Source organism: Symphalangus syndactylus, chromosome 23, assembly GCF_028878055.3.
Source record: "Symphalangus syndactylus isolate Jambi chromosome 23, NHGRI_mSymSyn1-v2.1_pri, whole genome shotgun sequence".
Classification (NCBI taxonomy): domain Eukaryota; kingdom Metazoa; phylum Chordata; class Mammalia; order Primates; family Hylobatidae; genus Symphalangus; species Symphalangus syndactylus.
Genome location: NC_072445.2, coordinates 25,946,156 through 25,966,954, shown reverse-complemented (window position 1 = coordinate 25,966,954; position 20,799 = coordinate 25,946,156). Strand labels below are relative to the sequence as shown.

Here is a 20,799-nt window from a genome sequence, read left to right as displayed (position 1 = left end):
CACATTTCTGTTCATTAAGACATAGTCATAAAGAAAATAATATGGCTACTAAACGTCTGCTCATTTTTAGAGAAAGGCCAATATGGATGGCTGAAAATTTTTATCCACATTTTCTAATTTTTCTACGAGTTTTAGCACTTCTGCAATAATATTGAAAATATTTTTAAATAAATAAGGGGAAGAGAGCTTTACATTCATCTTCTTTGTCTTATAAAAATGGCAGAATTCCCTGAGACTGAAATGTCTCTTGCTCTTGTGTTTGAGAGTTGAAGTTAATGCTGGTCTTCAGGTATAGGAATGAGAGTGATAGGACATCAAGGTTTAACACTATTTAACATTAAGTACTTAGGAATTATGACCAGGAAGCTATGTATTGGCATCTTCTCTGAATACTTTTTATTACTCCAAATTGTAAAATTTAACATTTCAAATTATTTTTTATTGTAAAATGGATAGAATACAATCTTGGAAAAATAATATTTTCCAGTTTTTGTTGGGTTTTTACATCTATATGCTAGAAAATATTAATAATACAGGAAAATTAATTATATTTCAATTTTATGTTAAAATTATACTATACAAAATGCACACATTTAATTGGTAAATGTATTTTAAAGCGAAAGTATCCAGAAGTTAATTGGTGACAATCTAACAATAACACTGATAAAAACTCTTGTGAGTGGTAAGAAAAGATAGCTTGATTTATGTTTCCTTAAATATGCAACAAAGGATCTTTTAAGTTAATTTTGTTTTATTGTTAGATTGTTACCAAGTAACTCCTAAGATTAGCTGCAACTTAATTCCTATGTCTAAGCCTCTTTGGCTTGAAGAGAAGGTATGTAATGAGACAATCAAACATTTGCCTGTTCTTTAGCACTGGGAATAAGGGGGAACAAACACCACCCAAGGGAAAGTTATGAGAAAAAAAATAACAATGGTCAAATACTGAGCCAAGATGGGAGTTAGTCTTTACTATACATTATGTCATTTAACCATCATGACAGCACCACCAGTAGGTATTAGCTTCATTTCACATATTAGGAAACTGAAATTCGAAGACAGTAACTTATCTGAGCCAATTAAGGGGAGTAGCCTGCATTCAAATTGCGGCTGAAAAGTTTACCAGGCAAGTTATATCTGCACAATAGTAGACTATAGATATTTCTCAATCAACTGAGTTCAGTAAACCCTTTGCTTTGGTTTTATGTAAAAACTTCCTTGCTTTCATAAGATCCAGAAAACGACAGCATGGGTTCAATAACTTACTTGAAATATTGGTTTAATTGGTGGTTAGGCCTTTTACTTTCTATTCCTTTCTGTGATATCAACAGTAATAACAATAAAAATGTTAACAGCAACATATTCTTATATTCTTTCACTTTTCAATTTGAAGAAAACCTTTTTGAAACAGACGAAGAATTTGAGAAATTAATCCAAGGTGAGATAAACGCCTTGTTATTCGTGATGTTGCATTAGACCAAAGAGATGAGATGGTGTCTCCATTAATATGAAAGTCTCTCTCTCTCTCTGTCTCCCTCATATTCTAAATAAGAGCAGTGAAAATTATGTAAACAGTATCTATCCATATCCTATCTCCATATAAGGAAGGTAGTGCTGGGATCTTGCAACTAGGAGGAGCCCTGCCTCCAAGCCTCTAAGCTGTAATAATTCCAACCCCCTTCCTTTGTTTTTGTTGCCCTAGGAATAATGTCTGCTTTCACAGTTGCCAACTTCATGATACTGCACTGTTCCTTTGTTGCTTTCAGCTCTCCAAGATATAGTTCATTCCTTTATATTTAACGTTCTGTGCTAAAGTACCTGAAGTGGTTCTGTCTCCCAGCTAGACCCTGAAACAATGGAAAGGAGAACTGCCTCAACTTCAGGTGTTAAATGGGAAAAGGGCAGAGCCAGCCTTACTGTTGCCATTTGAAGGCAGAGAGAGAGAAAGAGAGAAAGTCCCTCCAGTCTTTTAAATTAAACGATTCTTCTCTCTAGTTACAGTTGGTTGGCTGGTTGGTTGATTGGTTGGTTGGTTTTAATGCAAAGATTCCTTGGGAAGATTGAAAAAGCCCAAAGCAGAGAGCTGTCAGCCAGAAGGGAGATCACTGGGATTCCAAGAAAGGAGGGGTAGGACATGGAAGGTTGATGTAGAAGAACAGTGGGAAACCATGTGTAGAAGAAGGTGCAGGGAGGCAAATGTCAAGACATGCTTTGAATTCCAGGCAGTTTAAATATTTATGCTTATTTTCCTATAAGAAAATGGGGAATAACGGAAAGGTTTTAGGCAGAGGCTTATGGCTTCAGGAAAACAGCCAAGCAGAGCATGTTGGGTAGATAAATGTTGTGGTAGTTCAGAGGTAAAAAGAGGGTGACCGTAGGAAAGGAGAGTAAGGAATGACAAAGGACAATTCTTGGCCAGACAGAAAGCTTTGTGCCTACCAGAGTACTCAACATCATTTTCTTGCACCCTACACATTTTTGTATGAGTGAATGGGTAAATATTTCTCCTTTTACTTGGCGTCTGAAAATATTTGATTACATAGTTCTATTTTGTAGCACCTTTAAAGAAAACAGTTATTACTATCACAGACAATAAATAAGCCAACTTTCCTTTGTGTATTTTAAGGTGGAACCCTGATGTATGGACAAGTGCCCATGGTCAAAACTCACGGAATGAATTAGGTAGAAACCAGAGCCATCCTAAGATACATAGCTGCAAAATATGACTTGTATGGAAGGAACATGAAGGAACAAGCCTGGTACAACAATCACTTCTTTCATAGAATAAAACTTAAAAAAAAAAAAGTTTTAAGCTTGTTAGCAGTCATGTGTAGCGTAGTTCTTGACAGATTAATAGAAAGTTATTTTCTGGTTACCTTTTTATTATAGAAAAATCTAACATATCAAAGGAGAGAGACTAGTATAATAAACCCTATGTACAAAATGTACAAAGTTTACCTTTGACAATGACTAATTCATGGCCAATTAAACAGTTTCTTTAATTTTCTGATTCTATATTTAGCTCTTTATTAGCTATTTATTGTTTCTTTATTTACTAAAGCAAAGACATTAGTAAAGTACATCTACCACTTTCTTGTGAATTTGTGTTTCCTCCACAAAGTGGAAGTGGCACACAGAATAAATCACCAGAACACAGACCCAACATTTTCGGGGGGAGGGGCATTCTATCCCCACGCAATTATTTCTAGAAGTAGTTGTTGGAAACTACCTCATTAATCTCTGGTCACACCAACATCTGCCCCCTGGCCTCCCAGACAGTAGTTAGTTCCCTTGTGCAGACATCAGTCCTTTTACAATAGGCAGACCCATCTACAAACTGACAAAATAGTCTTATCTTACCTGGGGTTTATAACAGCAACCCTAAATTGTAAATTATTGCACAGAATTAGAAAACCATTAATTGGTAAACAACAAATAATCCATCTTTACTAAACGAGATGTGTTTTAAATAAATTTCTGAAGCCATTGTTTTATTTCAAAAATGCATGTGTTTTCAGAAACTGAGCTTTAAACCCTTCAATGTAGTAAAAATTTTAAAATTGATCTCGTATTTTTAAATCTCAACAAAAGTTTTCTCTTGCTTTCTAGTAGTTTCTCACTGACTTTGAAACCAAATTTCTGCTGAAACCAAATTACATCCCTGCAGTGTAGTTTAACATGTTCCCCGTCTCCGTATTTTTATAAATTGGTAGTTGGGTTTAGAGGCTTTATCAGATTCAGGTTCTAGTGGGTTTTGCAAGGTTACTTTCAGTGTCATTGTGTTCCTCTGTTAGGAAACATAAAATATCTGCTTGTCTATTCTTTACGATATCAGTAGCCATTGGTGTTCAGTGCTAACATTCCTTCTGCATCTATTATCTGAAATATTTCTGTTTTTTTTGTTTTGTTTTGTTTTGTTTTTGAGACAGAGTCTCACTCTGTAGCCCAGGCTGTAGTGCAGTGGTGCGATCTCGGCTCACTGCAACTTCTGCCCCCTGGGTCCCGGTTCAAGCAATTCTCCTGCCTCAGCCTCCCGAGTAGCTGGGATTATAGGCACATACCACCACGCCCAGCTAATTTTTGTATTTTTAGTACAGACAGGCCTTCACCATGTTAGCCAGGCTGGTCTTGAACTCCTGACCTCGTGATCCGCCTGCCTCGGCATCCCAAAGTGCTGGGATTACAGGCATGAGCCACCGCGCTCGGCCTGAAATATTTCTATAAAGAAAAGCTTCTGCTAACACAAGAAAGTGGCTAACAAGAAAAATAAAAGATCAAAAAAGAAAAACAAGGGTCAGGAACGGTGGTTCATGCCTGTTATCCTAGCACCTTGGGAGGCAGAGGCAGGTGGATCACATGAGGCCAGGAGTTCGAGACCAGCCTGGCCAATACGGCAAAACCCCGTCTCTACTAAAAATACAAAAATTAGCTGGGTGTGGTGGTGCTCGCCTGTAATACCAGCTAATCGAGAGGCTGAGTCACTTGAACCCAGGATGCAGAAGTTGCAGTAAGCTGAGATTGTGCCACTGCACTCCAGCCTGGTCAACAGAATGAGACTCTATGGCAAAAAAAAAAAAAAAAAAAAAAAAGGAAAGAGAAAACTTCCTTTCATCTACTATCTGGTTACTTGGACATACAGTTTTCAAGACTGATGCTTGATTCTTTCCCTTTGTTTACCAATTTTCCAAATAATGAGTTGTTTCATTTGCAGTGACCAGTTAATTAGTGTTATTTTCATATCATTATGAACTCATCAATTTAAAACATCTTTGATGTGTTTCAATTTACTTCAGGTGTCATTCTTATTTATGCTCGAATTTTCCCACCTTTGGCCAATGGGAGCCAATGGGAATTTTTGGTCTGACCCGAGTGGTCTCTGATAACTTCCTTATTATCTGGTATAAGATGAAAATCCCAATTAATTCTGAACATCTCCTGCTCCAGACCTGGACTCAGTCATTTCTCTAAGAAGCTCTGGTTCCTTTCAATGAAAAACAGTTTTTAAATAGATCTTTCATATAAACTGAAAATGGATTATTTACTATTAGTGCTTTCATTGGCATATTATTGTGATAAAACCTTGTACATGTTAGAAACTTTGTATTTTAAAACTCTTTCAAATGTGTAAACCCACAACAATCCTAATGCTAAGAATAGTACTCTTCTGGTTATCTGTTGCTATAGAATATGATCTCTCACGGTGCTGAGTTGACAGGGCTCAGCGGGTGGTTCTCTCCAAGTCTCTCATGGAGTGCTTTACTCATGTGTCTGGCACTTGGGTTGGGAGGGCTGGTGTCATGACAGATCCCTATTGACTTCAGTAGGGATGGCACCATGTTTGAGAGTCTGAAGAAGAGACCTAGAGCCAGCAAACAAGACTTGGGATTTATTGAGGGGACTTACATACAACACGGTCCAGTGGTGGCAGGCTGGACAGGAGAACCACAACCGTTTGTAAAAAGCATGCTGGTTATAGAGCATTTTCACTTAGCACCCTCTCCCTTGCAACCTCCACCTGGCAACCTTCATGTAACCCAGAACAAAGGGCCTCAATCCCTTGCATAGCCTGCATTCCATGGGATGGGCCAGGGGTTCAGATGATCCCCATAGATAAGGAATGAATCTCTAGGTTGGCCACTCCTGGATTCCTTAGCTTGGAACTCCAGACACACATTCTTCTTAGACCACAGGACCATTCTCAGGGTATTGCTATCAAGTGCATCTCCCATACAGCTGGACCATATGGGCCTAGTGGGGCATCTGTCTCTCTCCACATGCCTTCTTCACAGGACTAGCTTGGGCTTCCACATGGCATGAGGTTCTCAGTGTAGTTGGACTTTGTACATAGTAGCTGGATGGCCTCTAAGCAAATGTTCCAAGAGGACCCCGTGGAAGCTGTGAGGCTTATGTCCTAGATATACGAGTCCAAGGACATTACTTCCTCATATTCCATTGGCCAAGCAAGTCTCCAAGGCCCACTCAGATTCAAGGGGAGAATGAAACATACTCTCAATAGGAGAAGTAGCAAAGAATCTGAGGCCATTTCAAGACATGCACTGCTATTGTAGGTTAAAGTTAAAGGAATTGTGGTTCAAAAAGATTAAGAGACTCATCTTGGACCCAGACCGAAGTTTCCCAAGGCCCACACCAGTAGTCTCACTATGTCGTGGTGTCTTGTCAAACATAACATCCGTGTTTCCATACATTCTGGCACAGAGATGTGGGTGGTGGCAAGTGGGAACTTGTGGAGTAAGTTTTGTATTCTATGAAATTGCTCTACCATGTTTGAGAACCTTCAATCCAGATGGAGATGTGTTTGGCAGTGCAGAGGTCCTTATTACCTCTTCTTCCGCATTCATCACCAGTAGCAGCATGGGTGATCTCACTATTATTACAACAACTAAATAGCCATAAATGATATTTGCCCAATTTGCTGTTTTGGGATTAATACTTTGTGTGTATGTATTTTATGTATCAATTATGTAACTAGTGTTACATAATTGATAGTCACACACATATAATTGCTCACACACTTTGATCCTACAACTTTTCTATCTCCCAGATGGATCTTCCCTAATATTTCAAAGGAACAGCATGCCACTGAAAACACTTGGCTTTAGCTTCTGGAACAATGTTCCATGAGAACACCTGATAACTAAGCAGGTAAAACTGAGGCACTACTTAAAATGTTTCTTTGGCCCATTAAATGAGAGTTCCCTTTATCTGTAACTCTTTTTTGAATTAACACCCTTTTTCTAGGATTCACATGTATGTAGAAAGCTTGAAGGACCTGAGTGACATGATTATATTCTGGCCACTCTCTCTGCCTGAAGAGAAGAAGATGAATCTTGTATACATCCTTGAAAGAGCCACTACAAGATTATTCCCTGTCTGTGAGAAGGTAAGCAACAAACTCCTGCCCTGCTTTATGACTTGGATCAAGGGGGAGAAAAACAAATGAAACTAAAAATAGATAAAGAATTTTATCAATAAAGATCTCCAAACCCTTTGTGAAAGCTCAAAATTCTTCCCCCACTTGCAGTTATACAACAAATCTGCTCTCCTTCCTCCCACCCTGGTCTTCTGGATTTTATTTTTTTTTATTTTATGCATAATTTCAGCACTATTTGTGGTTCTGGTGCTGATAGAATTTCAGTTACCTGCTTTAAAATAGGGCCTTATAAATAAGATTCTAAGGGAGGAAATCTCACACTAATGAAAGAGCTGGGGGAGAGAGGATGGATATTATTTCTAAAATACACTGGACAGTCCTGGGGCTCAGGGATGTTTGTAAGGTTAGAATTCTAAGCAGTACACTAAAAGTTAAAAAATTGTTTTAAACATAATACTTTAGCGTTCATGTCTCTGCATTTTTAACAGCTGTAAAATGCTGTCTGAAAGCTTGCACTTGGTCAGGGTTGGATGCCTTCTTTAGTTATTAATGCTCTTCATCTCCAGGTGCAGTCATTGTAATGTTAGTAAGTCTAGGAAAAGATGATGAAAAATGTTAGGGCTTGGTAAAAACAAAGAAAAAAGAGCCAGATAAGTTTTTCAAACTCACCTGCCATGCTGATTTAATCTATCCTTTTTGGGTTGAATAACAATAGTTCTCATTAAGTGATTTAATACATATATTTGAATATATTTATCATGATCAACAGTTTTAGAGCCTAATCATGTAACATAGATTATCTAGTTGATACTTATGTATTTGGCATAGATGACAGATACCCTAACTTCCTCGGTTAGACTTTTCCCTTAATTATACCTGGTGAGTTCCTAGCTCCAACTGGATCAAATTGTGAATATTCTAAACCCCCAGGTTTTCCCCATATTGTTTCCTTCAAGAGCGTTTCAAAGATAATATATTCCTTTGTAATCAGCATGTAACTTAAGATCTTTTATCACACAAATACTGACAACAGAGTGAATGTTTACCACCACCATGTGGTAAACTAATGCATGAAGTTTTTGTTGTAAGATACTATGAAGTGCAGACTTCTCATAACTAAAAATGTGACTGTAACTGCACTAACAACAGTGCTAATAATAATAATGGCTCACCTTTACTGAGTGCCAAGTGCTGTGCTATACGATTTGCATGCATTAATCCATTTAATCTTTATAACTCCATAAGATACTATGTGGTTGCTTCATCTGTAAATAAGGATAGATTATTTCCTCATTTACAGATGAAGCAACTATATCTTAAAGAACCAACGTAACCTGCCCAGTGTCATACAACTAATAAACTTGGAACCTGTACTTGGGTCTCTCTAGGTCCTGATCCTATGCCCAAGTATCAAAACATCATGAAGTCTATGGCCTAGAATGTACCTTAGGGACCACCTCCTCCAAACTTACATTTCATTTTGTATTTGATCAATTTTGACTCAGAGTGACCCATAATTACAGCCCTATTTGAAGAAAATTTGCTTATAAAAGTGAGGTTTGGGTCCCTCTGAGAATGACACTCTCCCTGCAGACACAGTACCTTCCAAAGAGCAGCACACCTAAAGAATCCACCCTGAGATGGTGCAAGGAGAAAATACCATCATCCCAGGAAGAGCCACCAATGGAGGGTCTGGTGCTAAAATCACTCTACAGAGGTTCACGGGATAGGTACAGGGAGAGGAGATGAAAAGAAGACAAGCACATGAGATAAAGCTGTTTCCTATGTTCAGAATAAGTCAGGAGGATTTAAGCTATTTCATTCCTTTCACCTCACGAAGCCCAAGAGAAATGGGGTTTGCGTGAGCTCACACAGCTAGTCAGTGGCAAAGAACAGATTAGAAGCCAGGTCTCTTTTTTTTTTTTTTTTTTTGAGAAGGAGTCTCGCTCTTTCACCCAGGCTGGAGTGCAGTGGCGCGATCTTGGCTCACTGCAGGCTCCGTCCCCCGGGGTTCACGCCATTCTCCTGCCTCAGCCTCTCCGAGTAGCTGGGACTACAGGCGCCCGGCACCACGCCCGGCTAATTTTTTTTTTTGTATTTTTAGTAGAGATGGGGTTTCACCGTGGTCTCGATCTCCTGACCTCGTGATCCGCCCGCCTCGGCCTCCCACAGTGCTGGGATTACAAGCGTGAGCCACCGCGCCCGGCCTAGAAGCCAGGTCTTTTAACTTCTAGAAGACTTTCTGCCAAATCAAGCTGACTTTAAATTATATGTTAGGTGTGTCCTTCATCTTCTACCTTTTCCTTATTAACCACCATGCAGGCACTGAGAGACCACAGACAAGATTTTCTTGTGGGCAATCAGCTGAGCTGGGCGATATGCAGCAACCTGAAGTCATGTTAATGACTGAAGAGTACAAACCCAGTGTCCTCTTCGGCTTTCCTCTGCTACAGGTAATGCTATCCAAATAGCTCCCAAGAACTGCAGGGAGAATGAATCTGTATTATCCACTTATTCTTTCATTCAGTCATTCACCATCATTTATGAACCTACTAACTTCTTTATGCCAAGGCCTGTGCTAGAAATACAAAGATGCCCTCAAGGCAGCTATCTCCTGGTGAAACCAAGCGCATAGACTGGTAACTTCAATATAATGTGGTAAACTAAAACATAACATGATAAAAGAAAGCAGATGTCTTGAACTCCTTGGCCCAAATGATCCTCCTGCCTCAGCCTCCCAAAGTGCTGCGATTACAGGCATGAGCCACTGCACCTGACCCATATTACATTATAAACATGTTTTGACACTGTTAGTCTGCCTCATTTCTTTACAATGTAGTCTATTTTTGAACCTTTTCTTGATTATATGTATATTCCATTTATTGTGTTCAGAATAACCTTTTTTAACAAGAAAGAAATATTTTAATTGTTACAAAAACAAAGGAGGCAAATACTAGAAACTCTGCATTTCATAAAACAATGAAACTTTGTTTAAATGTTTTCATGATCATCTTTCCGCAGACACCATTCATTTTAAAAGTCCTAGTCAAGACTATTAAGCAGCTTCATCTTCTATGATATTAAAAAAAAAACCCTAGAGATTTAAAAAACAACAGTAAAGAATTTCACTATCTTTATATATTACATCTTATAAAGCTATTAAATTTTTCAGTGTCAAGAGCGAAACATTACCCCATACCTCACTTCATCACTGGAAGGTGGACACCTGATTCAGCAATACTCATTAACTGCTAGGTAGATGACCTGTGTTGACTTTAGTAAAGCCATTTTACAATCAACTTAGGAAGTAATAACACTAGCCAAACACACAGAGACACAAACATCAAAAATGATATGTTTAGTATGTACAAATAGCTATACTTGGGGCATGGCTATCAAGTAACAAGACTGATTTAATACTTTACAGTCACGGCACATTAAAAATATATTGCCAGAGGGATAACGGTCCCACACATGAAAAATGTCTATATGGAAAAGGCTGTGATTTATTGCAAAGCATAATATATAGCAAATTCCAAGGAAGGGCAAATAATTTTTAAACAAATCTTTAATGGCTTAAGCCAAAGCCTCAGTTACTTTTTGGAGGATTCATAACAAGTAGGGGTTGAAGAATGCTTTTCCTTTTTTCTTTTTCTTTTTCTTTTTTTTGAAACGGAAGTCTCGCTCTGTTCCCCAAGCTGGAGTACAGTGGCACAATCTCGGCTCACTGCAACCTCTGCCTCCCGGATTCAAGCGATTCTCCTGCCTCAGCCTCCTGAGTAGCTGTGACTACAGGTGCACACCACCATGCCTGGCTAATTTTTGTATTTTTAGTAGAGATGGGTTTCACTATGTTGGCCAGGCTGGTCTTGAACTCCTGACCTCAGGTGATCCGCCTGCCTCTGCCTTCCAAAGTGCTGGGATTACAAGTGTGAGCCACTGCACCTGGCTTCCTTTTTTTGATTTACTTTTTCTTTTTTTTTTTTTTTGTTTGAGATGGAGTCTTGCTCTGTTGCCCAGGCTGGAGTGCAGTGGTGTGGTCTCGGCTCACTGCAACCTCCACCTCCCAGGTTCAAGTGATTATCCTGCCTCAGCCTCCCAAGTAGCTTGGATTACAGGCACCTGCCACTATGCCCGGCTAATTTTTTTTTTTTTTCTGTATTTTTAGTAGAGACAGGGTTTCACTATGTTGGCCAGGTTGGTCTCAAACTCCTGACCTCGTGATCCACCCACCTCAGCCTCCCAAAGTGCTGGAATTACAGGTGTGAGCCACCACACCCAGCCTTTTTTTTCTTTTCTTTGTTCTGATATTTTTGTTTCTTTTGAAATGTCCTTTTCAGTGGAACTGGATGAATAAGACCTTTTCCTTTTTTAAAAAAATTGCTTTTCTCTTTGCTTTTTCTTCTCCTCTTCATTTATTCTTTTTTTCCTGTAATGCTTGCAATTTATTCAGTTCTTCATTTTACTCATCAATCTTCACTATTTGCACTGCTGACATCCAAAACTATGTCCCTTTGGGGTCTACTTGGAGAAAGTTGCAGCATTCAAAAGTCAGGTGACCAGGAAGCCATATTTTTTACAGCCTGCTCTGACACTGTCCTTGTTGCAACCTGGGACTGCCATGATGGTGGTAAGAGGGGTCGCTGGAGACTCTGGCTTTCTAGAACATGCTTCCTCCTTTCATTAGCTGCGAGGACGAGGCACCGCCAAAGTGGCCACTTTCACCCGTGCCACAGCCTAACCTGATTTTAAATAGTGAAAATCATAAACAACTTAAATGTCTAATATTAAACTGAGAAACATCTACATAAATGAGGATACGTTCATTGGATAGAATTCTATGCAGCCACTTAAAGTTTTCAAAGATTACATAACATGAAAAATGCTTCTGGCATAAGAAAAATGAGGACTTCTCTTTATTGTATGCCAGGATGCTTTAGAATGTTTGTTTTTATAAATAATGTTGCAACAATATCTTTGTAGGTATAGATTTTTCCACCACTTTTAAGATTACATCATTAGGACACAATTTTTAAAATGGAATCACTTCGTAATAGCCTATGAACATTTTTGTGGTTCTTGAGAACTATTGCTAACTTGCAAAGTGGCAGTATCACTTTGCAATGTCCACAACGTATGAAAATCCCAATTATGCCCCACCTCCACCAGAATGTGGCTCATTTGCATTTTACTTTGTTTTGTTATATTCTTCTCTCTTGGATAGTATTATTTTGCATTTTAGAAATTCAAGGCCAAAATCAACCACATCCCCACAATTAATAAATTTCTCCAACCTGGAAGCCAAAGGAAGCCTCCACTGGATGAAGAATCCATTGAGACTGTGAAGAACATTATTTAAATTTGAACGTGGCATGTTTCTTAAAAACATGAGCACTACAGTAGCTAGGTATTAACAAATGAAACAAAGTCTAAGAAATGTAGTAAATATTTCACTATGCATTGGTAGCAGACCCATAAAAATATCATAAAGCCACATTAATGTAATAAAGTACTAAAACATGAGGAAATAAACTGCCTAATACCTGTAAGTTAGAGAGCCTCTTCTACTTTTCATAAAACAAGAAAACACCAATTAATCAGAGCCATCCAAATATGAATCCTTCTGGATTCTACGTATTGCAAAAGAGTAAAATCACAAATATGTAAATGGATGCCAAAGATTTCTTTAAAAACAAAACAAAAAAAGCACACACATCACTATCATTCACTTCTACAACCTTTTGGGAAAAGTCCAGGGAACAGCATGGCTTCAAACCAGTTTCTTAAACTTTCAATCACTAGAGTATTCTGCAGACACAGCATGTATTTCTAGGATCAATTTCACAGTTAGTTTCTACTTCAGTATCATAATCAGTTTTGACTATAAGCTGCTGTCAGTCTGAATCTGAAGGTTCTCCTCAGTCATCTCTTGACAGCTAGCAAGTGAGCAGTGCACCTCAATGATGATGGCTTTTTCCAGCCTTGCCTGTGGTAACAACCTCTTTGCCACCACTAGGATTTACGGGATTTTTTTTCTTCTTCTTTAAATTGGGATTTTTTTTCTTCTTCTTTAAATTGGGATTTTTTTAAGAATGTCAAATAATTTTATCTAGATTTCCTATTCGGTTCAACAGGTACAGCTTTTTCCTTCCCTTAATTGAATTACTTATCACTGAAAGTTTAACAACTTCCTTGAAAGTCAGTTGGGAAAGGTAACCAATCTAACAGAACCATATGAACTCTGCCGTTATCAGTTGAGGACCCTACGCTTTCACTTAAAGAAAGGGTTTGAAATATGACACCACTGCACATAACCAACAGGATAGGAACTGTAGATTTTTAGAGCTCTAAAGTGTTGATCATTTAGTTCAATTCCTCCCTAAGAATGAGAAACTGAGTCAGAGGGAAAGGAAATGACCTTCCAAAGAGCATCAAGTGGGTGGAAGAATTGGGCTGGGATTCAGGTCTCCTGATGTTCAATTTGGGCCCTAAAAGTGCCTTGGACATTAAAAGTTATAACTATGCCTAAACACAAAGTGGTAATTTGAAACAAAATCAGTTTGTTTCAGAATTGTTACTCTTTCAGAGAGAAAAAATATCTACTCCTAAGGAAGTAGAATGTTGGCTTAAATAAACCCTCCTTCTCAACCCTTTTCATTAATAATTGAATATTTAAATGTCAAAGATGATTTGAGTATTCAGAGGAAAAACTAACATGAAAGAAACAGGTTTGAACCAAAATGTCTTTTATTTGAATACTGAATACATTCAGTTAGGACATAAGAATGTGCTAAGAATAAAATTTTTTAAAGAAAAAAATAGCACTGGCAGCAATACAATTAAAATGGAAAAAGCATAATTTCTAATAATTTCAAATATAACACAAATGACAAATAGATACATTAGCATTCTGTGAAGTCCACTTAAGAATTCCTTTATGTGACAAGTTGTAGTTTAAGCTTACTTGAGACATGAGTATTTGGAATTTTCAAAAAATACCAAATATATAAAAAACAGACACAACAAATGGAAGAGTGTATCATGATTCATTAGACACTTTTAATGAAAATAGTGCTTGACAATTAGAAAACAGTAAAAATTTTTGCTTTAGAAAAAAACTACCTCAAACTAATGTTCATATTAGAGGTGACAGTGCTATTTGTGTTTCTAGCATTCCATATTGAAGTTTATCTTTTAAATACAAAAAAAATATGCTCTGCCCATTACAGCAGGATGACATGAACTTAGTTTTCTGTTCCTCCAGATGCTCAGAGCAGCAACAAGACAAGTCTCAGGATCATCATGAGGCTGGATTTAAAATAAAACAAAGACAAAGGGAGAGTCACTCTTATCTGGCGTAAGACAGAAAGGGCCAGGCACTCGCCTACCCAGCAGCGTTACTAATCCTTGGCTTGGGGCTCTCCCAGCTCAACCCCTTGGAGGATTAAAACATCCCAGATGTAACTGAATTAGCCACTTTAAAATGTTCGCTAAATGAATAAGGAAAAATCGGAACCTGCTGTCCTGAAAACCTTGGATGAGGGTTTATAAGAGAAAAGTTTGGGAAGAAACAAACTTTCAAAAGCTAGTAAAATAAAGCAACTTGAAAAAATAATCGAGGACCAACTTGGGGCAGTTACTAATTCAATCTCAGCTACTTTCTATTAACTGAGGCCTTCTTCTGGATCCATAAACCCTACTTCTTTTTTTCTTCTTTTTTTTTTTTTTCTTTTTTCTGATGGAGTCTCACTCTGCCACCCAGGCTGGAGTGTAGTGATGCAGTCTCAGCTCACTGCAACCTCCACCTCCCGAGCTCGTGCAATTCTCCTGCCTCAGCCTCCCAAGTAGCTGGGATTACAGGTGCCTGCCACCACACTCGGCTAATTTTTGTAGAGATGGGGTTTTGCCATGTTGGCTAGGCTGGTCTTGAACTCCTGACCTCAAGTGATCTACCCGCCTCAGCCTTCCAAAGGCTGGGATTACAGGCATGAGCCACCACACCCAGCCCATAAACCCTACCTCTGATTCTTCCCACCACCAAGTATCACTTTTAGAATAGGCCTATAACTGGAAAGCTGTCTTTTGTAATCACACTCTTCCTCCCCTCCCTGAAACATAATACATAGTCACACTAGAAAATTCTACACAAAAGTAGAAAGAGGAACATTACAATTATTCATCACACTATCACCCACAGAAAAACACTACTAACAGTTTGAAATATTTCCTTCCTGTTTTTTTATACACAAACTTTTTTAAATCACACTATATTTGGTTGTTTTGATCCTGTTTTTATACCTTATTATGTCACTAAGATTTTCCAATGCCACCAAATCATTTTTGAAAACATAAAAATGTAATGCTCATTCAATATTCCATTAAATGGACAAAACATTTTTTCAAACATCTCCTTACTGGTGAACTGTTAGGTTGTTCCTAATTTTTCAGTCTATTGTGTTTTCACTAGAAATAAAGTTACAATGAATATCAGTCTTTGTGCATATCTCACTGCTTTGGAATAAATTCCAAAAGGTGAAAATGTCTATCAAAGGAAATAAACATGTTTATGGCTTTTCAACATATAAAGCTAGCTTTCTGGAGAAATTTTTAAAATGTTATCTCTAAATTTTTATTTGGTAATATGCTTAATCTCATGGATAGAATTACTGGATCAAATTAAGAGAAACATGAGGCCCTCTGTTTATCTTTTAAAAAATATTAAAACTTCTCTCTTAAAAACTCTTAAAAATATTAAATTTCTCTCCCTTAAAAACTTGAAATAACTGTATCACACTGTCATTCTGTCAAACTCTCTAAAAGGGACTATTAGATTTAAATGGACACATTTACTGTTGCAGATGGGTGAATCTTGAGGAAAAATGAGGCTGAGTTTAGCTCTTTCTTCTGAAAAAGGCAAGTATGCCTATGTGACCAGATACTACAGCAACACTATGCGTATCCAATAAGAATGTTCATGGGTACATCAATATCAAAGACCCACTGAATCCATGCTATCTTAAGGTTTTCACTGTCATGCTTATTATAACAAAAAGGACTTTGATCTTTCAAATTAAAATTGATGTTTCCCAAAAATTCAGCATTTCAAAACAACAGCAGAGGAAAGTATTGATCAAAATAGTTTTACTTACCTTAAACCTGCAACCAGACCAGCAGGCATTATTTTCTTGGACCTTTTAAATCTCACACCCATTATGGTAGCCAGGAAGAAAGCTGTAACTGAAAACCAAACTAATTCATGAACCAGAGTTTCAAACATGTTATCAATGCTTGTGGGAAAACAGTGGGTACCATTTAAAGCTTTCTAACATTACAACTATTATGGATGGGTACTGAGTTGCCATTGTCTTCAAAAGACAAAGTGCTCTATTAAAACACTTCATAACCGGGCCAGTGGCTTACGCCTATAATCCCAGCACTTTGGAAGGCAGAGGTGGGTGGATCACCTGATGTTGGGAGTTTGAGGCCAGTCTGACTAACATGGAGAAACCTCGTCTCTACTAAAAATACAAAAAAAATTAGCAGGGCATAGTGGCACATGCCTGTAATGCCAGCTACTCAGGAGGCTGAGGCAGGAAAATCGCTTGAACCAGGGAGGCAGAGGTTGTGGTGAACTGAGATCACGCCATTGCACTCCAGACTGGGCAACAAGAGCAAAACTCTGTCTCAAAAAAACAAAAAACAAACAAAACAAACAAGAAAACACTTCCCATCATCTATCTTGTCAAAAAGGTTTCTGGGTAAACAAACATGTTAAAATCCATTCCTGAAATATCTTCAAAAGAAAAAGACTTTTTCTTTTTCTTTTTGTTTTGTTGTTGCTGTTGTTGTTGTTGTTGAGACAGAGTCTTGCTCTGTCACCCAGGCTGGAGTACAGTGGCATGATCTCAGCTCACAGCAACCTCCGCCTCCCGGGTTCAAGCAATTCTCCTGCCTCAGCCTCCCGAGTAGCTGAGATTACAGCCATGTACAACCACATCCAGCTAATTTTTGTATTTTTAGTAGAGACAGGGTCTTGCTATGTTGGCCAGGCTGGTCGTGAACTCCTGGCCTTAAGTGATCCACCGGCCTCAGCCTCCCAAAGTGCTGAGACTACAGGCATGAGCCTCCACGCCTAGCTAAGAAAGTCTTTTTCTAACCTAAATTTCTATTCAAAGAACACTCCTTGAAGGCTAGCACTGAGCTTTATTCAACTTCCCTCAGAAACGCTAAGTAGCACACTTGAACCCACAAGAGACACTCATTAATGTTCAGTTAACTGAATATAAAGAAAATAGTTAATGTATCTTTTTACAAGTAAGATCTGATTAATAAAAAAAATACTAAAAAGAAGGCTGATTGGTTTTGTTTGGTAGCATTCCATTTTGGAGAATTTGATGCCTGGAGACTAAATAATAGTCTAAGCAACAGTATTTTATTCAGAATCATCATGTCAGCCTTTTTGGAGCTGTACCTATGAAGGGAGAGGTAGTTTTATGTAAGAGATTAGGACATCAATGCCACAATTTAAAAACAGCTTTCAAAGAAAAACTGCTTATTGATATAAAAAATGACTGACAATAAATACTTGTGAACTATTTAAATGCATATCAATAAAAATCCTAATATCACTATATCTGGCTGATACATCTAACACAACCTCATTACTAAAAATATCCCTAGCCCCTTATAAAAATAACTAAAGAAAAAAAAAATCCAAATCTCTCTCTCTCCTTCAAATATAGAACAATTTTGTCTTCATTTATATTTTTTTCCATACACGACCAAGGCATTTGAATAATAAAGCAACTGGAGAAAATGTCCTTGGTATAGTTTTCTAAACCTTCACTGTGTATCTCACTTGAAAGTCAAGTGTCCTGGTGACTTTAAACACATAGGTTTCCATTTTTTCTGCGGATATTCTCCCATTAAGCTTAACGAGGGAAGAAGCTAAAAAAGCGTCAGCCTTGCTTTTTTAGGTTAAGTCTTAAGGCAGTGCAGAATCTAAAAGCTGTTTGTGAATTAAATGAAATAATGCAAGGCTGTCTCTTTTTTAGTTATTTTCATAGCAATGTAAAAACTATGCTAAATATGCATTTAGGAGAGTTAGCAGAAAATCTGAAAATAATTCCTTGCTTTTCCTAATTCAATTTTTCTAGTAACAAGCTTTTATAGAAATATTCTTCTGAGTTGGAAGGCCTGGTAGCAGTACTATCATTTTTTATCAGGTCTTTCTAGAAAGGAGTAAGTGTTGTATTCGGCCTCAACACATGCATATGGCCATTTGCCATTTGACTAAATATGTTCTAGTATATCTAGCATAGGGTATCAAAAAGATCACCTCCAATGTTTGAGTCTTTGTAACCAGGAAAAATGCCTTACTTACACAGTGACACTTTTACATCTCGTTTGTCATTGGAGACACGGTAAGCTCCATAGCCAGCCAAACATCCAACGAAAAGACCAGCAATCAAAGACAGAACACCACCTGGGATGGGAAAAAAATATGGGCTTACAATGAGAATCCCAAAATGAAAGGAATTCATTCCATTACTTCTAGTATGATACAGGCACCTTCAAGTGTATCCCTACTTGGGCATAGTAACTGGACAAAGCCAAATTAACAATAGGCCTCTTCATGGATACTTTCTAGGAGATGACTGTTTCCTGCTGAATCCAAATGCAAGGCAAAGGAGCCCTGAGGGCACAGCAGTGCAGCAGGGTTAAATGTCACTTGGGGGGATAAGAAAACCTGCCTTGTGCTGGTGGCTTGAACATTGATTGCATGATCTTGAGCAATTATTTAACTTCCTTAAGCCCTTCTTTTTAAATTTTTCCTATTCTCTTTGCCTCCTTTTTGCGATGAGGTTGTGATGATAAAAACTAAGATGCAAAGGCATTTTGAGTTTATAGAGGTAAAGACAGAAGTGCTATACAAACCAAGCAATGGTTCCATCCTGAATAATTAACAAACCTTCAAGCCTCAAGATGTCAGGACTCAAGGACTAATGGAGGCCCTACCAGAAAGAGGAAGAATCAGAGTACTGACCCCAGCTACCCAGTCCCTATCCTATGCACTCACCCCACCAGTACACTCCCAGCCCCCAACCCACACACCCGCCCCAGAGCACTGTGACAAACACCAAGCACTTTCTGTGCACTGAACAGTGGGTTACATGCCAGTGACACTATGAATAAGACACATACAACCCTTGCTTCATGGAACTCACCCTACTTAGAATCTATTGGGTTAAAATCTCTGGGGGGTAGGGTCAAAGTATCTCTATTTTTAAAATATCCATTGGAAATTCAAATGTCCAGCCAGGGTTAAGAACCACTGCAGCACATGCATGCATACACACAACACACACACACACACACACAACACACAAACACACACACAAACACATACACAACACACACACACACACCAGAGCAGCATCCTGAATGAGAAGACAAACACTCTAGGTTCTAGTCCTAATTCTTTCACTTGCTGGCTAAAGGACTCTGGCTAAGTCACTTAGACTCTCTAAGTTTTAGCAGTTGTAAAACAGGGTTAATCATCTATGCCATATATATATATATATATATAATGGCTAAGAATGTTACAGTTGGAGATAATGTTAAATTACACATTGTTTCCCCCAAAAGCTATTCTTCAAACACAGTAAGATGATCTTTTAAAAACATACATCTGGACAGGTCACTCTCCTAATTAAAAACCCTTAGTGCTTCCCAAAGCTCTTAGGAAAAATAATCCAGTTTGCTATATTGTGGGAACCCTGGCCTTCTTTCAGTTCTCTGAATATACCAAACTCTATTCCTCATGGCTTTTAGACATACCGTTCCTTGTGCAGACTGCTTGTCTCTGCACTGTTCACTTGGCCAAGTGTAGCTCACCTTCGGATGTCTGCTTGAGTGTTGCCTTCTCCGACCCACCATTCTGAAGGAGGGCCCCCATCATGGTCTTCCACTATTCCTGATCGTATGTTTATATGCTGTTCATGGACTGAATGTCAGTCCGCCCTTACTCACTTGTGAGCGCCATTCTTTTTGCTCATTGCTTTTTCCCCAGGGCGAGACACAGGGCCAGGTACATAGGAGCACTTGATAAATACTGATTGAACGCATCCCTGTTATGGGTCATGTTCAAGCAGAAGATGCCAGATAAGGACATTGTTAAGGAGATTAAAACACTTTCTGAAATGCACAACCAGGTGACCATTAAGGTGTCTTCTCACCTAGAGATTCTATGATGCTCTTTCTGTATACCCTGAAGATTTCTTTACTGTTGGGATCACCCCACCCCACCCTTCCCACCACCACCATACATGCACACTTAAGTATGTGGAGAAAGTGGCAGTGTCCACACCTCAGTCTTGATGAGATCAGATAGCAAACAGCAGGGGCAGGCTCACCAGCAGCGAGAACCAGGAAGGTTCTTGAGAAATTTCATCTTGCCTGAGGAAGGCAGCAGGACTATGGGCTGTTTTACAAGAAAGCCACGCTGGTGGAAGGAAGCAAAGATCCTGAGAACAAGCTCAGTGCCCCATAGTGGGGGCTACAAGAAAAGCAGCTCTAAGCTCTTTCCTTCCCACTTCCTGGGATGTCTGATCTGGGTGGGGCAGTCTTGGAAGAGGAGTTTTAAAAGGAGTTGAAAGATGCATCTGGGAGCTTCCCTGCAGGTGCTCTTGTGGTCCTCAGAATAGCTGCCTGCCCAGCAAGCGCACCTGCACCTCTCTGGAGGGATGGCTGTGTTAGTGCCCTTCCCTTCAACTGGAGTAGGAAGGTGTAAGGTCTGGTTCAGCCCTAGTGTGGGACAAGGCAGGGAATGCCATCTGGCCCTCTTTCGCTCTGGGCACTCAGTGTTACCTGGCCTCGGAAGAGTCTCCATATCATAGCATCTTCCT

General features: G+C 38.8%; 1 protein-coding gene and 1 pseudogene across 5 annotated transcripts in view; both read right to left on the bottom strand.

Annotated features, from left to right (window-relative positions):
- Positions 1 to 9,431: 9,431 nt before the first annotated feature.
- LOC129473276 (protein SREK1IP1-like) lies at positions 9,432 to 11,515 on the bottom strand (annotated as a pseudogene).
- TMEM14A (transmembrane protein 14A) overlaps positions 11,254 to 20,799 on the bottom strand; it is a 38,300-nt gene continuing 28,754 nt past the window's right edge. For 3 of the 5 annotated variants that reach the window (XM_063632155.1, XM_063632154.1, XM_063632153.1), the window contains exons 3-5: positions 18,276 to 18,377; positions 16,042 to 16,129; positions 11,254 to 11,634 (exon numbers count right to left, since the gene is read on the bottom strand). In XM_063632155.1, the coding sequence (XP_063488225.1) occupies positions 11,553 to 11,634; positions 16,042 to 16,129; positions 18,276 to 18,377 (272 nt within the window). In that variant the 3' untranslated portion in view covers positions 11,254 to 11,552. Of the gene's footprint in view, positions 11,635 to 13,621; positions 14,201 to 16,041; positions 16,130 to 18,275; positions 18,378 to 20,799 lie in introns of those variants that run through there. The other 2 variants (XM_055263619.2, XM_055263620.2) reach the window with 1 other exon arrangement.